The sequence below is a fragment of the Numida meleagris genome, chromosome 3 (genome assembly GCF_002078875.1).
Source record: "Numida meleagris isolate 19003 breed g44 Domestic line chromosome 3, NumMel1.0, whole genome shotgun sequence".
Taxonomy (NCBI): domain Eukaryota; kingdom Metazoa; phylum Chordata; class Aves; order Galliformes; family Numididae; genus Numida; species Numida meleagris.
In genome coordinates, this window is record NC_034411.1 from 9,883,653 (window position 1) to 9,901,038 (window position 17,386).

Genomic DNA, 17,386 nt, shown 5'->3' on the forward strand with positions numbered 1-17,386 from the left:
AATCACAGGTCTCAGCTTTATCTGTCTCAGATCTCCAAAAGAATGACGAAGCTTATAACAGAACCACACTGTTAATAAATTTGCTTATGATACTAGAGCACCGTATTTCTAAATCAACAGCTGAAAACAAAGCATGTTAGAGAATATCTTTAAAATGAAATTACAGTTCTGCCCATGTCAAGGCTGCTGCATAAGGACTACCCAGATTCTGAAGTCACTTTATTCTAAGAATGATTACTTTTACTTGGCAAGAGGGGCGAGATGGTAGTTGTAAAATAATACCTAAAGAAAGAGCTGTGTAGAGCTGCAGTTATGTTCCCCTACAGCAGCAATATTGTTTTTTAACAGCAGAGGGCATTCTCTACCAAGCAGCTGAGTTTGTTGAGGACAGTGTTTTAAGAGGTAATGCATTTGAACACAGTATTTTTTAAAATGAATAATAAAGGTTCATCATCCAAAATTAAATCTTCCCTAGACGTCATGTATCAAGAGGAGTATAAATAATTACAAATTAAAACCTGTCCAGTAAATGAATGTTTGAGGTGCCCTTAAGCATCACTATCCCAAATGCTGACAAAACCCTGAAAAATCAGGAGGATCTGAACAGCATAGTAATCTTTTTGATAGCCCGGCTTCTAAAACACTTGAGAGCTGTAAAAGAAACTGCAATGGGGAGGGCTGGACTGGAAGCTGAATTAAGACTGATGAAACACGGATGCTGTTCCTGACTGCTTTATGTGAGCTTGGGCAAGATATTTGGTGTATTTCTTAAGCGTGGGGTTAAATGTTAAGAAAATCCATAAGCATGAAAATTATCACAGGTTTGCATTTTATGTTGCAGGACACTGATACTCTGTTAAGGTCAGCAATATCAAAAGTAGCTAATTAGTATTAAGTACTGCTAATAATGGATATTTTTTATAGATTTTCTTATTTAGAGAAGATTTAATTTAAGGATGTAATTAACCAGGATTTTTTTCATGCTTGTCCAGTGGACGCACTGATCACAGCACTTGAGTGAGAAGATATCTTCTCTAGAAATTTCTAAAAGAAATTGCATCATGTAGTTGCCAGACCTCAGGTGATAACCAGGTGCCTTGATTAGGCAGTGCCCACTGCAACCTCCCTGTTTGTCTTGGAAAGTTGTATTCCCACCCTTTATTTTTACTTTCTCCTAAGCAATACCTGCGTACTATGGGTAGGCATAGTGTGCTGCTCTGCGTGAAGGGAACTCACGCACTGACCTTGGTGGTGGGGCTTTGGTATTCACCAGCAATATAAAGGGCAACATTTACAACACACAGGGTATGGCTACAGTGCCTTGTGCTGGTGGGATTTGTTGGGCACATAAAAATACAGAGACACACTGTCAACTGGAAGTGCAGGTGAAGCTCATTTGCCATGGTCTGCACATGTCCATGTGGGCATATCCAAAGTAACCTGACTTCCATTTGAGACAGTTGAGTAGTCCTTCAGAACCAAGCTCCCCAATCTCCACCTCTTTTTGAAGTCATATATGCAAACTGTTCCAAGTTCAAGGAACTCTGTAACATCCTACATAAATGAAAGGCCGTAGTAAGCGAGAAACTCATTTATAAACATTTTTCTTTCTGCATTTTTTTTGCCTTATAAAACTGCTATATGGTAATGCTGGCAGATAGATGGCTATGTATCAGCTCTATCTGTCTCATGAATAAGTTGCAGCCAGCTGCAGGATCACCATCTGCAATCTTCAGGGCCCAGTGAGATCCTAAAGGCGTCCTCTTGCTATTTCTGCTAACACGACAGGACTAATCAGACAGGAGAATAATGGCTCTCTTGGTATGCACTATCCCAGACAGTTTCAAATGAACAATGTGCTTTAAAAATACATTCTATTATTCAAATTATTCTATAAGCAAATCAACATGGCTTTCCTTTTTCTTGTGGTGATGCAGGGCATACAGAACAGCTGAATATGCAATTGTCATTTGATTCAAGATCTAGACAGTATCATTAAACATCTCTGTTACAAAACAAAATTACTTCAATAGCAAATTGCACTTGTTCTTTGTCTCACTTGTAAAAATGCGACAGAATATGATTATGGATGTTGCTTCTTTTTTTTATGTTGTGGGTGTTAGTCTAGCTTTATAATTAAGGGTCTGTCAGTATTTTCATTAAAATATTTTCGTTCTTCAGATTGTGTAAGCCAGCCTTAAAATCAGCCCTTAAGGGTGAATCTTCTCTTCACAAGTCAGACAGCACTACATAGCTACCTAAAAATAGAAAAAGGAAAAAGAAAAAAATGTTTCTAGGTTCTCAGAATCAGGAGAATAACACTAACGAATGTATGGATTGAAGGTATACGAAGGAAGACCAGAATATATATTCTCCTACATACATGATAATAATGAACATTTTTCCAGATGTAACTGCTAAATTGGTAAATCTGTGTATTAACACACGAACAGATTGCAGCAAATGTAAGCAATAATTTGTGTAGTTGTACCAGATTGCTGCTACTTAAGAACTTCAGCTTCCTCCCTGTTTATGAGGTAAGAATGACTTCAGAGTTTATTAGAGCAAAATAACATGCTTTTCTAACTGGCTTTCCTAGGTATACTTTTGCACTACAGAGGCAACTGTTACTTCTGTTCTCAAAACTAAACCTCTTTTCCACCATGAGCAAAAGCTGGATTTTCTGACTGCCTTAAGGTTCTGCCAGTGCTCTGGGTCCAAATTGGGCACCTTGGCTGTCTTGTACAGTGCAGGTACTGATCTCTCTTTGGCCTACGGAGCTGAAAGAAGAAATCTGGGTTTAGTAACCAGTGCTCAGCTGAAACCGAGTGTGTGGCAATTTATGTGATGTGCAGGGATAGGGAAGAAAAAAGGAGCTCAAATGGGAAGAGAGGAAAGCATGAGATTTTTTAAAAACACTTTATTCTCCAGTTTATGCTATGACTACTAACAGTTTGTAGCTTTTCTATTGCACTTTTCATCAGTAAGCAATGGACCAATCTTACAATAGCATTGCTTTTTTGCAGGCAAGGAAATGGAGACAAAGAGCAGCAAGATGACCTGCACTAGGCCACCGAAGAGGCTTAGACAAAAGCTTCAGTTTCTTGGCTGCTTTTGCATTGGCACTTTAGCTATTGGTCCACACTGCCTTTCTGATATCCTGTTAGACTACATTTTCTCTTGAAACCACCCGATTCACACTAGGTACTCCGTTCCTTTAGAGCTATTGCTTGCATATTACTGAATTGCTGCCAATTTTTCCATCTGAATGTTGCCCATAGAATCTGTACTTTCTGGAAAAGGAAAATTTCTAGTTGGAAAATGTGTGCGGAAGGCTAAAGCCGTTACATGCATGCCAGGGGAAATTCACCTGTCTGCCCCTACTGCCTAGGAAGCTGTTTTTTAACAGATTTGTGACCCTTTTTGGCTTGTCCTGTGCCCTCAGGTCCTGTTCATCCTTCAGGGAGCCTGTTCCAGCTGGGTGGCACAGCTGTCTGGAATTGCCACTGGCAGACACAGTGGGAAGTCAGACAGAAGGAGACCAGTTTTAAATTGGGTGGAAAACAGAGGTTTTGACATTTCCAAGCAATTTTTCACGTGTTCTATGGCATGATAATCCTCCAACAATTTCATCTTCAGTAACAAAAGAATGACTCTTTTTCTGTACCAGTGATTGTAGTAGGGGTTACTTTAATTTTTCTTCTCCAGACATTAGCAAAACACAAAGCGTATTTTTAGGTGAGTAAAAGCAGCACTTGCTCTGAACATCCCTCACTGCTTTCTCCCACATGATTATTGTGTGACTATCAACAGGAGCCAAAGGCACGGAAAAACCCATAAAGTCCTCCCCAAAGGCCAGAGAAATAATAACTGCAGAGCAGCACAGCTTCACAAAACAGTCATTACTCCAGCCAGCAGCTACTGGAGATACTGCTTAATTCCTCCTTCGCGAGGAGCTAATGGCACTGGCCGGTCACAGTGGGTAGTTCTAGCTTTCCACCTCCCTCCTTGAAAGCAGGTCCCTACGTGCTGCTTAGCCCTGTCTGCTCCAAGCCCGCCATGTCTCCCAGGCTCGGATAGTGCCGGCGGTTACCAGGCCGCGTCGCCATGGCAACGGCGCCTTTTAAAGGCGGACGGGGAGAGTACAGGCGGCTGCCGCCATGGCTCACGGAAACCCCGTGGTGAGGGGCTCCAGCCGCTCCTCAAAGCGGGAGGACGGGGAAATGCGGCTTCCCCCGGTCTGGTGGGGCGGGTGCTGACCGGGTAGCCCTCGGGGAGCCGGGCCGGGGCCACCTAGGGTGCCCTCCGCCTGGTCACCGGTTTTTTTTTTTTTTTGCTAATTTGAAAATAGTGCTTGCATTTTTTTAGTTGCTTTATAGAGTTGTTGCCTAAGGTGTAGTGTAATAAATAGCTGTCCTTGCTGTAAAGCTGTGCTTAATGAAGTCTTGGTGTCCTAACTTCTGAGGTTTCCTAAATGCCATAACTTCACCTTTTGCCTTGTATCAGCTGCTGTTCAGGTGGTAGTGATTGCTGAGATCAGTAAACATTAAACTGCCCAAAGCTTGCTAGCTGCCATTTTGATCTGAATGGCTGCATCTTGAAGTTTGCATGTGGCTGGTCTGCTCTCCAAGACAACAAGGATGAAGTAATAAAATGTGTTAGAGCCCTACTGTAATATAGGTTGAATTGATATATACTGATAACTAAACAGTTAAAATTACCATAACTTAGCAACTATAGAGCATCATGCTGTTGTCTCAAACGAGGAGAACAAGCTTGGGTTTTGCAGGCTTAAAGGAACAAATGGGCTTGCGTTTCTGTTAGACTTGCATAGGCCAGGCAGAATACTTGTATTAAACTGATTACTTCATGTTGTGCAATTTCTGTCAGTAGTTTATGCGGCCAGATTAGACTTTATGCTATCACTTCAAATATTTTCTTAATTTGAAAACTTTTTTTTCTTTTGGCATAGCCTAAACTCTACAAGTCCATTATTGAAGATGTGATTGAAAGTATCCAGGACCTGTTTGCAGCAGAGGGAGTAGATAAAAAGGTTTTGAGAAACCTGAAGGAGGTTTGTTTGTTTTCCATGCCATAATAAGTATTGTGTACTTATCTGTTTCTCTGTCTTCTAAAACATGTCAACATTTGCTCTAGCTTAGATTTATAAATAGTCTGTGAATGTTGCATGGGGCTTCTGGAAGTCAAAATCTAGTAGCAATTGTAGCCATGTTTTTTGGATGGAAATTAGTCTAGTGCAGTTTACAGCACTGCAAGTTGGTTGAAGGAAGGGGTTGTTCCACTCTGCCATGTGTGGCCTCACCTTGAGCACTGCATCAGGGGAGGGTTGTGGGGGTTAGGGAAAGGTCCCGCCCTAGAGGGTGGTGGACGTGGCACAGGCTGCCTAGGACAGTGGACATAGCCTTGAGCTGCTGGAGTTCAGGGAGTGTTTGGACAGTGCTCTCAGCCATAGGGTTTGGGTTTTGGGTGATGTGGAGCCCTAAATTGGACTCGGTGATCCTTGTGGGTAGCTTCTATCTCAGAATGCTTTATGATTCTCTACTTTTGGAAAAACTGGAAATACCTGATTTACATATAAGATGTGGTTTTAAAGCTGGTGTCAGTTGACCTTCATGTTCTCTTTGCAGCTTTGGGAAACCAAGGTGATGCAGTCTAAAGCAACAGAAGGCTTCTTCAAGCATAGCCACCATTCTTCACACTTAACTCTACAGTTGCCACACAGTTTTCATCATGTTTTGCAGGCTTCAACAGGTCAGACTCTGCAAATGCAGTTTAAATATAGCTCAGTGATCTAAGAATCTTTTGGAAGACTTGAAGATGCCTGGTCTTCGTTTGCAATGGTTTTGTATATATCTAGCATAATGGGGGACAGTATGTCTCTGCTCTGAAAGCAGAGCTAAACCAGTAAAGGAAAAATTAAACTTTGATTAAAACCATACAGGTATGTCTAGATGCACTTTATCTGCCACTTATTTCTAGCAGGGAAACATGAGGAGAGTTTTAGTCTTCTTGCCTCTTGTCTGGAAATGTAAACGTTCAGTTTTCACCAGATGTGTTAAGATTTTGCATCCCTTATAATGTGTGGCACGATCTGTGCTGGGGGTTATGTGACATGTTTGTGCCCTGGAGCTCTTCTGTCACGTTGGAGTTGAGTCTGGTTCTGAATATCTTAAAATTCAAGCCCTTGCTCAAACGGAGTGCAAGTTTTTGGTTTGTCATTTCAGTTAGTTGTCCTAAAAACAGCATTCAGAAAGTCACAAAGAATGTGACTTTCACACAGGCTCAGTCCACAGGACTTAGTCTTCTTGATTAAGGCTTCAGTGGTCCACCTGACCGCTATGGTGATCTCATGGTAGAATGAAATACTCAGCTGAGGCTTATCCTGATGAGAGAGGACAAAGACCTTTACCAACAAAGAATGAAAATAATATGTGGTTCATTAATGAAAATGAGTCATAATGCATGTGCCCATGGAGAATGTTTCCAGGTTAGTTGGGTATGTTCCATCTGTTTTTTTTTACAGTCTTATTTAAAAGGACTGCTTCTGGAGACAGATACTTTATTTATCCTATGTTATTAAAGGGGAGATAGGTTTGGGCTTTTTTTGCTATTGGAAGCTTTATGTTTAATTAACTTTACTTTGTTAATCCTATGTTTTGGAAAGGCTGCTGATATTAGGACACAATAAAATCTGTTGAATTCAGTGAACTTTTAATTTTTTGTTTATTTTTTAGTAGGATTTGAATTGTCCTATGTTTTCAAAATAGTTAGGGCTGCATAAATTCTTTTGTGCTTCAAGTTTGCGGAAGCTTTCCATTTCACTTGTCTTTTAAGTCAGTATTAATGCTTTTGTATACCCATCCTACTGTTGGCAGCATTCGATATTTGCTGGAGCAGAAAACAACTTATATGTTTTCTTCATGTTGCCAAGGCAGTGCATTTTATGTGGGTTGGTCATATGTATAAATATAAATGGCATCCTTAGCTTTTATATTGCAACTTCTTAAGTTCATTGAATAGAAATATCTTTACAACAAAATCTCCAGGACCAGCTTTTAGCAAAACACAACTTTCACAAATCAAGGGATAACCTGACACCCTGTGCACAGCATAAGCTTGAAGCAATATAAAAGGAAGTATATTCAGCAGCTTTATCTAGATGTGCTTATTTGTTCATCTAATGAGTATGAACTGAAGTTAGATTCCTTTAGTTTCAGGGCTGCATACTGTAAAGAACTGAATGTTCAGCTGTTTCTGAGACATTCTTTCTAAATAAGCTTTTTTTTTTCCTTTCCCTTTTAATAGCTTCTTTGGTTATCCCAACCGGAGGAGGTTTTCAGCATTTCATGGCTGCAGACCTGGTATGTAGCTGTAGTACCTTTTTTTCCTGTTTTGATTATTCTGAATTCTAAATACTTAAATTTGTCAATTGTTAACAGGCTTGTGGGAGGCAAATATGAAGTATTTCCCTTGCATAGATGATTTAGTTTAACATTTAGGGACTGAAAAAGTTCGTATTTCTCATAACTATTTTATCTGTACAACATGGTATGATAGGCACGGGAGCAGGAATCTTGTTGGCAGAGAATCCACAGCTGAAGCAACTCAGTGTGTCATGTCTAACTCTTTTATTTTTTGGTTGGAAATCATACAAAAGCTCAGAGTTCACAGAGGGAGAGCTCTGTTGCTGTCTAAGCAGTGAAAAAGGGTGGGGATGTACCAGTTGGTTTTGCAAGCAGTGCGGCCAGAAATGTGTTGGAAAATGTGCTGCAGAGATTTAGCTTTTGGATTGGTAGTATTGAAAATGTACATGTGTACAACCAATTTTCTTATTACTGAGTGTTGTAAGTAATGTGTGGTTGGGAGATGCTGCCACTAGTCAAGTTGGAAGCAGCGTTATCCGTGAGGCATAGAAATTGGACAAAAGCGAGTGTTTTTGGAGTGATAGGCTCTGACCTGTTGGCACAGCAAAACTTGGTAGGGTAGGGGAAGGAGGTATTGTCAGAGCACAATGAATGTATTGAGTGCCTCCTGAGCCTCCAGCTAATGAGACTGTCAAGTTGAAATACAATACTGGGAAGGTGTTTATGTAACATGTGAGCTCCCTGATTTAAAAATGTGTATTTCCCAGGAACAGCTAGTTTGAAAGGGAACTTCATATCCAACTCTTCTCTTTCTAGGAGGTAAGAGAATGGTGTCAAGTATCCTCATAGGCCTAGCTGAGGAGTCTGTACAGTGTGCATAAGCTTAGGTAAAAGTGGCTGTGAGTGGGAAGGTATTGTTCTGGATGATGTCTTCATTGAGGGTCTGCAGGAAAGTGGTTTGTTAATTAACAGTATATGGTAACTGGAAAATAGCACTTGGGGCAAGTCATTATCTTTGCAATTAATTCTATCTGCCTATATATCAAAAATCTGAAACAACTCTTCAGTAACGGTGATGACAAAAAGGCTCTCATTTGTTGTTCCTCTGGGCATGTTATTTGTGACATTAGGGCCCTAAGAGAATAAGGTTTGTGCTGTTACTAAATAAACTTCTTGTGTTTCTTAGGGTGCTTCACAAAAGGGTGCAACTCTTACTCTCCCTTCCAGTGTTGCTTATCCCATACATGTACCAGCTGGAGTGACTCTGCAGACAGCATCTGGTAAGATTAAAGAGGAGATGTAACACATTACAGTGCATTGACTGTATATGGATATAGATGGTCCTGAGTGCAGTAGATAAAATAAATGTGAAGTTAACTGGCTCTACCCATCTATACTTTATCCTCCTCTTCCTTTGTAGCTTGTAATTGCTGCATGGAGGAAGTAATTAGGTTGATCAGTTGGTGTGTCAATTGTGTATATTTGTGACATCAGTTAAGATGGGCTGCCAGGTGATGGCTTTTTTTTTGTTTGTTTGTTTTACAGCAGCTGGCAAATGCATGCCTTTGTCAGTCTGGGCATGAATAGCTCCTTGTTCTGTATGAGGGGCAGTCTTTCTGTTTTTAACTGGTAACAATCATCTGGTGCTGTAGAATTGAATTGATATCTTATTCAAATGAAATCTTAGCACCTGTCACCCTTTTTTGTCACCCTCTTTTACTGATGAAATCACCTGTAGTGCTGTACAAAATCTACTTGTACTGCTTAGGTTGTGATGAGTGGGAAGATATTTTCAGTCATGGATTGACTTTTTCCTTAAACAGCCATTCTTTGAGCAATAATGTCACTGGATGTCTGTTTCAAGTATATATTAAATTGGGAACTTAGTTAGCTAAGGATGTTTCAGTTTTCTCTGCTTCTCCTATTGCCCTGCCAGGAAGGTGTTTGGGGGAACACAAATTGTAGGAAGGGGACAGAACCAGAGCAGCTGACCTAAATTGGCCAAAGAGATATTCTGTATTATGTGGCATCATGCAGAAGGAAAATCTGGGGGAGAGGGGGGGAAAAAAGGAGGGGGAGTTCATCAAGTGGGCTGCTGCTGCTTGGGGATTGGCTGTGCATTCATTGGCAGGTGGTGAGCAATTGCTTGTGCAACACTTGTGTTTTATATGTATAAAATAGATATTTTATATATAATGATCACAACTGTTATCCTTTTCCCTCTTCTTTTTCTCTGTCCTAGTAAATAGTTTTCATCTCAATGCACATGCTCTTTTTTTATTTGTTCCCAATTCCTTCCTCCATTCCGCCAGGAAGGTGGAGAGTGAGTGAATGGCTGTGGTGCTTAGCTACCTGCTGGATTAAACCACAACACCTGGTATTTGCTATTGGCTCTGTCTTTCAACCTTATGAAGCAATTTTTCACCCTTTTCTTTGTAGGGCAGCTTTTTAAAGTAAATATGCCGGTTGTGGTTGCACATGGTCAAGGAGATGCAAGTATGCAACATCCTCTTCAGCAGGTGTTTCAGCCCTTTGTCCAGCCTTCAATTCTGAAAACAAATGTTTGCACCGGTGCAACACTAGTAACATCTTCTGTCCAGGAAACTGCTAAAATGTCGCAAAGCCAGAAGACTGAAGTCCAGCAGACTGTGGTATTTCAACCAAGTGCCTTGCAGAATAAGCACCCAGAGAGCTCCACCAATACTATGCTGTTCCAGCAGCATGCAGTGAGTCAGCAGGAAATTGCAGCTAATGCAGTGTTGAATCAGCGTGCAGAGTTAACAGAAAAATCCCAATACAGCAATCTTCATACAGCTGTGTTTACTTCAGGATCCTCTGAAGTGTTTTCTCCTGCTGAATCCTTGGCAAACAACCCAGGCAGTGTGCTGCTGCCAGGCATGGAGGGGCTGTTAGACATGAAGGCTCAGGAATCGGTGCAACAGCAGGTGTCTGATATCACTGAGCTAATTATAAGGGGCAAAAGTTTAGATGATAACACTGCTCTGAAAGATCAGGACAGTGAGGCTCCCACTGACAAGGTAGGAGCCTTTTATTTCTAAGCTGCTGAAAATGCATCTGTAGATGGTTGTGTAAAGAACAAATTTTGAATGAGGTGTGATCAAATGCAACTGTAAGCAGTTGAATGATAATGAAAAGTGTAATTTTCTTTTAAGTTCACTGTTGAGCTTGTTCTGAACAGAGTAACTGCTTATTTTTTCATTTAGAATTTTGGTTAGTACTGCTGAAAAAATTGGATTGAACAGAATGTCAATCTGAAAAACACTGTTGGATAGTTGTAATGTATTCATAGATCTATAGACACTTTTTGAGATTTTTTTGGCCTCTGAACAGATGTGAATGATGCTTTTAGAACTACAGGATCTTTCTGATGCGAATCTGCTTGTGGAAAGTGGCCAGTTGTGGTCAGATTGCTTTTGGAATGTCAAAGGAGTTTAGTTTTAACTCATAATGTAGAGCAATTAAGTTACTTTGAGAGCCCATGCTGAGTATGAGAAGTCAGATTTCATAAGTGAGAATCTGCTGGAAGGAAATATATTTCCTTGGGGAGAAAATCCTGACAAGCTGGAGTCCAGCTAAAGCTGTGTTGGAAAACTTAAATGATTTTATTTAACAAGCCTTTGTCCTGACTTCATGAGTTTTTGTTCCAGCAATCATTTGCAAATATTACAAGTTTATAAGAGATTGAGGCAAATTTATTAAATACAAATTCAGTGACAGTAATGAAAAGTGATTGTAAATAGATGAGCAAGATAAGATACTTTCTATGCTTGGGCAAGGTGATGAAGACTGTATGAAAAATGGAAGGACAAAATGAAGTCTTACTTTCTTGATTTAGAAACTGTATGTGGATGTCAATTTAGTGCTACAGTAAAGATTGAACGTGAACCGAAAGATCACTGAAAGCTTAAAGCCCTTTTATGCTCCTGTGAGTTCCCTGTTTAGAAATTCTAATGCTTTTATGAGCAGTGACTTGAAGTACTGAAGTATTTACTCTCATCTTTTTATATCTTATTTTAAAAAGCACTTTAAGATGAGGGAGAGGGATGAGTTATCTTGGCTTTTCTTTGAAAATAAGAAATACTCTAAGTTATTGGAATTTTCTTTGCAATAGAAATTCTAGAGGCCAGCATGAATATATTTCTAAAGAAGTTGTTGAAGTTGTTCGAGTACAATAGTGTTTAGAGAGAAGTCTAAGAAAATGCCTTTCTTTGTTACTAAGGGAATATCTGACATGGATTCCATTTGAGGTAGATGTCAGAACAAGATTTTTCAGACCTACTTGGGGTTTACAAGTAGGCCGGGACTCAAAGCTCCCACATAAAGGAACAAGATTTAGGGCACTTATTAAACAAAAATCTCAGGCTTTATTGAACAATGAAAGCTATGTGGTGTTAATTCACAAGCTGTCTCTGGTCTTTTTTTATTCTTGTCATATGGAACCTACTGAGCAGGTGGAGTCTAATTTACAGTCAGAGAAGGGTATCTGCAGTGACATTGAAGACATAATTCAGCTAGATGGAACTGGTGATGGTTCTCCCAAGGAAGTACTCCATACAAAAGATAAAGAAGAGAATGAATTCACTGACATTATTGAATCAGAGGATCTGAAAATTCTGGAGAATGAAGATGATGAAGAAGTTGACAGTATTTCAAACTCCGAGTCTAGCAGCAGCAGCTGTGATAATGAAGATCCCCAAACAGACATTGTTGAGGAGGTAACTTACTTTCAAGCCTTGTGAAGCATGTTACAATAAAGTAGGTCCAGCGGGTCAGTATTCGAGGTGGATACAACAGCTCCTGTGGAGTTTAGTGCAGAGAGGGCATAGTTAAGTTATGTGCTTATTCTCAAGAGAAGATGCTGCTGAGGAATCACTAGAGAGCTTGTTAGGAGGGCTATGAACAAATGAAAGGTGTTGAGAAGTCATATGTTTACTGGATCAATTAAGAGATTTGATTAGCAGAGTTAAAGTTCTCTGCTGAAAGCCTGCCCTCACTGGAGTTAAGTCCTTTTAGTTTTAAGTAAGATTAGGATAAAAATCTAGTTTTATTTCTCCTTCTGGAGAGCCATGGGGAATTGAGCAGCACAGTGTGATACAAGTGTATTTGTTTCCCAGGAGAAGGTGCTCTTTTTGTGTGTGTTCTTGAGATTCACAAGAGCATTTACTTGGGGAATCTGAACTTCAGTAAATCATAGAATCCCTAGAGCTGGAAGGGACATCTGAAGGCCATCTAGTCCAACTCCTTTGCAATGAACAGGGGCACCACAGCTAGGTCAGGTTGCCCAGGGCCTGATCCAGCCTCCCCTTGAAAGTCTCCAGGGATGGGGCATCAACTCCATCACTGCTGTATGTTGCAATTGATGAGTATACCAGTTACAAGGAACAGCTTTGGCATTTAGCAGTTCTGATTTGTTTTACCTTGTTTGTTTTGTCGTGTTGTTTTTTCTTCAGGGGAAGGATGCTTTAGTTCTTGAGAACATAAGCATCTTCACATGCCTATAAATGAGCTTTGTACAACATGGTTTTTCATAGTTTCTAGGTCTTGTTTCTTTCTTTGAATGTTAACCTTTATTATTCTTGTTTGTATAATGTCAAGTATATTCAACACCATTTTGCAAAAATGTATCAAGTACTTCTTATGCAATCTTAATCTCTAGGACCCATTAAATTCTGATGATGATGTCAGTGACCTGGATATTGCAGACCTGTTTGACACCAACAATGTGATTGTTTGTCAGTATGACAAGGTATGGAATATAGTTCTATCTTTGTCACTTAATCTTTATAAATATCTTAAGCAAATCCATATTTGATCTGCTTTCAGTGCCTTTTAAAGAAAAACTAATGCTGTAATAGATCATTCAGCTGAAGATTTGTGTGCTATTTTCTGAAATGAGGATAATCAGAGGGTTCATAAGGGCCTATTAAGGGAAAAGAGGAAGAGGCCAAATGTTTAAAAATTAAGATTTGTAAACCTGCTAAAGCTTATGTGTTTCTTTAACTTCTAAGTAACACAAACAGCTCCATGGATGCATGGCTGCATTTCAGCCATGGATTAAGATTTTGAAATAGATAACAGAAAAAGAAGTGTGTGTACTGTTCCTAGTTTTGTCTTTGAAGTGCTTCTTGAAAGATTTTAGTACACGAGTTCTGTTGTCGGAAAAACAAAACAGTTGCTAAGGGCCATTTTGCTCTGTTTTATTTAATGTTGAAAATGTAGGCTTATTTTGAATTCTCAGAGATCAAATGGAGCACTTGGTTTGTTTTGGACATTTACATGTCTATACCTTAAAGGCTGACGAAGCCAAGTGCGTATCTTATTTTGAAAGCAAATGTGGAATAAAATGTCCAGTAGTTTGCAAAGGTTCACTTGGCTTTTATGCTTTCATAAGAGACTTGTGATAATTCTTGTATGTTCAGCTAGGTCTGCCTTAAAGGGATCTGTGTTCTCTTAGTGGGCTGCTAAGAAAACCGTCTTCTCTAAAGTGTAACAGATTGTGCTTCTGAAGCTAGTTATTTTGGAAGGTGTAGCTGCAGGGATGTGTGTGGGAAAAGCACTGGAAATTGAGCCTGTGTTGTTGCAAAGATACTAGTACACAAAGGTTTGAAGCATCATAACTTAATTTGATACCTTGAATGCTATAGGTAGTGGATTTCACATCTATAGCAAGTTTTATATGTAATGAGTTGAAAAGTTGGCTGGATGTTTTTTTCTTAAACTGATATAAAGTTCCACACTAGGTGTAAGTCTATAGGAAATTTAATATCAGATGTCCTTGGAAATTGGTAGTTAGAGAAGTTGAGGGAGGTGTTGGTAACTTCCCCTCTTCTGACATAGATTTAATAAAACATATAGGTGTAAAAGGAAATAGATGGAAACGATTGCCTGTGAAATTATCTTGTTACCTGTAAAAGAATGCCAAAAGCAAAATGACTGTCCTTTTCCCTTCTGTTCCCCATGTTTCCTGAATTTGAAGGTAGGCTGATGCTTATAATCCAGGAAATCTTTAGAGCTGTTGAAAATTCCTTCTTTACTATCAAATGCAAACCTCCTGTAGTATGGATCTTTTTGCAGGCCTTATTAGAAATAATAATTAGAAATAATATGTAGAACCTTTCTTTACTGTTTTGTATGGCAGTTTTTGCTTTTCGAGCGACATCCTTCTGTTTTTAGCATTATCCTACCATCCCTTGTACCTGTGGTATTGCTTTGCCATGCACATGAGAGAAGGAAATGACTGCATTGCAGTTAGCCATACTTGGTTGGAAGGTGTAGTATATTGGGAAATGGTACAATAATATCTTGTATTTTTTCTGCTTTCACGCAGCTACCTTTCTCTTCTGGAGGATGTAGATGAGGGGGTAAGAGTGTTGTCTTATAATTAGTGTTTTTAAAGGGAGATGTAAAAATCAGAATGTGACAAGACTAAGATTCAAGATGTCATTGCCTGGAGAGGGCAAGGAATCTGGGATGAACAATTGATGTCCACTGCCTTTACTGAATACTTGTGGCATTTTGTGAGAGTATCTTACATGTTTGGAACTGTCAGTATTTTAAAAGAAAACCAAATTTTGCAAACCAATTTGTGCTTAAACCTTTTTTTAATGGATGGTCTAATGTTTTTTTTTTCATCAGATACATCGAAGTAAAAACAAATGGAAGTTCTTCTTAAAAGATGGAGTGATGTCCTTTGGTGGTAAAGAGTATGTTTTTGCAAAAGCCATTGGAGATGCAGAGTGGTGAAACCTCACTGAAGTATGAATGTTAAGACTGGCACTATTCCTTTCCAAACCATCTGTTAAACAACTAGACTTTCTATTGTTTTGCCATAAAAAAAACCCACACAATTTTCTAAAATATGTAAAATCTGTGGTGTTAATACATGCAAATTAAAATAGTACTGTTAGCTACTAAGTTGTCTCCTCTTTTATGATTATTTCATTACTTTTCCAGTCAAAAAGCATTGTTGAATTGAGTAGCTTTAAAGTCTAGAATGTTGAGTTAGTAAGTCATTAGAGAAAGCCATAGAATACTAAGTGACTGTATGTATTAAGTTCCAGTTTCATTTCTTTTGTTTCTTTTTTCGTAAATAAGAGCTGGAGTATGACCTGAAATATGAAAATAAATAATATCGCTTACAACAGTGTAGTTTTAAAGACTGAGATTTAACGTCTGTGCAAGTGTGAAACCTGTGGTTGTTACAGCTGAGTATTTTTTTCTCCCCTTTTCCTTTGCTTTTTTGTTGTTAATTAGTTGTGGGTTTTTTTGGCTTCAGCTTAAAAGCAGGTATTCTACATGCAAGCTGGGAAATGTGGGTGGAAGACCCTCGAGCTCAATATATGAGAACTATTATTGCTTATTCTATACCTTCTCTGTCTGCTGGGATGCAATGAATGGTGTGATTTTTAACACTGGAATGTGAATTATTTTCATTGTCAATGTGAAGTCATTTAACTTTGGTTCTGCAGGTATCCACTACGTTCTATGACTACAGACCAGTAGGCTGTGAATGATGCAAATTGTACGTAATAAAAAAAAGTCATCTCATACTCTTCTAGCAGTGAGGGTTTTTTTCTGTCTTTAGAGAAATGTGTAGAAGCCACGCATGTGACAGTAGCTCACCCTGCCACGGAAATTGCATTCCCAGCAATCCTGAAAGTTAGCTGCCTGTTTGTTCCTCTAAAAATATAAAGCTCTGTGTCCTTAGGTCCAGGCCCTAGCCCTTCATATCTGTAGCTTTCTGCTAGCTAACTCCTGTTCCTTGTAGGGCAACATTAGAAGTTAAATGGTAAAGCCTTGGTCAGCCTGACTTGAAACAGGATCATCCTGCGAGAAGGGCAGTGGCAGTGCCACTCACAGGGGCTGGCAACCCTCTGCCCTGGCTGCATCTGCTGAAGGAAGACAGTTTAAGACAATATGAGACGTTGTGGTTCTGCCTACTTACTGGGAGGATGCTGAAGCCTTGAGAAGGAAACTTAATGAGAAAGTTGGAGGGGAGGAATATGGGGAAGGCATGAAAGAAAACCAACCCTTGCTCATAATGATAGGAAGCCTTGTGCTAATGACATTGAGATGTCTCCTTCCTATCCCTTTTCAGTTTAAAGCCATTACCCCTTCTAACCCTATCACCACACTCACCCCTCTCCAGCTTTCCTGTAGGCCTCTTTCTGGTATGGCAAGTCAAAAAGGTCCCCCAGGAACCTTCTCTTCCCCAGGCTGAGTAAGCCTGGAAGCAGGGAGTGTGCAGCACAGGAAAGAAATTCATGGGGCATGACTGGATACGCGCCATTCAGTCCCTGAATGTTTCTACTGAGAACAGGGCTTCTTTTTGCTAGTTACTGTAAAATTAAGTGGCCAAAGAGCACCAGATAATCAGCTAGTTCTAAAGATGAACTGCTGTGTCCTTCTGGTTGTGATGTTAAAGGCTGCTTCTAAATCAAGGTGAGGAGCCAGTGCTCTGGTCACCTTTGTGACACCTCATCTCACCTCTCCTTGTTTCTTCACAGAGTTTGTTCATCTGTGAATGGTTGCTGAGATATGACATACAAGTATTGGAGTAGGAAATGATTTTTTTCTTTCGTCTCTTCTAAGCTTTCCCCATTCATAATTATTACATGCCTTCTAACTATTAGCCTGATCTGCCTTTGTATTTTGTTCTTGAAACATTTTTCATGCTTTAATGTTTTGCAGGGTGTTTTTTTTTTGCAGTTCGCTTATTATACAAACTGCTCATCTGGAATACAAAGTGTATTTTTAATACTACTGTCTTTCCAAACTACTTGTAAGATCTATGGGTTGGTGGTACTTCTCATTCTATTTTTGATCCTTTGCTAAATTAGAGAAAGTGGCTGCTAAATGCATATTTTAGCAGCAGATCTTCTGGCTCCTACAGAACTGCTCTGCAGATGTTCCCTGGGGGTGCCTGCAATGGTTTTCCCAGTCCAGAGCCTTATATCATCTATGAGGGCTCCTTGTACTCC

The 17,386-nt window shown here is 39.6% G+C and overlaps 1 protein-coding gene across 4 annotated transcripts; it reads left to right on the forward strand.

Moving 5' to 3' along the window:
• Window positions 3,924–15,955, forward strand: GTF2A1L (general transcription factor IIA subunit 1 like). 4 transcript variants are annotated; one of them, XM_021390667.1, is made up of 9 exons: window positions 3,924–4,181; window positions 4,973–5,074; window positions 5,649–5,772; window positions 7,327–7,382; window positions 8,572–8,665; window positions 9,825–10,423; window positions 11,858–12,121; window positions 13,063–13,152; window positions 15,042–15,955. In XM_021390667.1, exons 1-9 carry the CDS (start codon window positions 4,161–4,163, stop codon window positions 15,147–15,149), a joined length of 1,458 nt encoding a protein of 485 aa, XP_021246342.1. In that variant the 5' UTR covers window positions 3,924–4,160; the 3' UTR covers window positions 15,150–15,955. The 4 variants fall into 4 exon arrangements, with proteins under 4 accessions (XP_021246342.1, XP_021246343.1, XP_021246341.1 ...); XM_021390668.1 differs by having other exon boundaries at window positions 4,137–4,238; window positions 9,825–10,330; XM_021390666.1 differs by having other exon boundaries at window positions 4,139–4,238.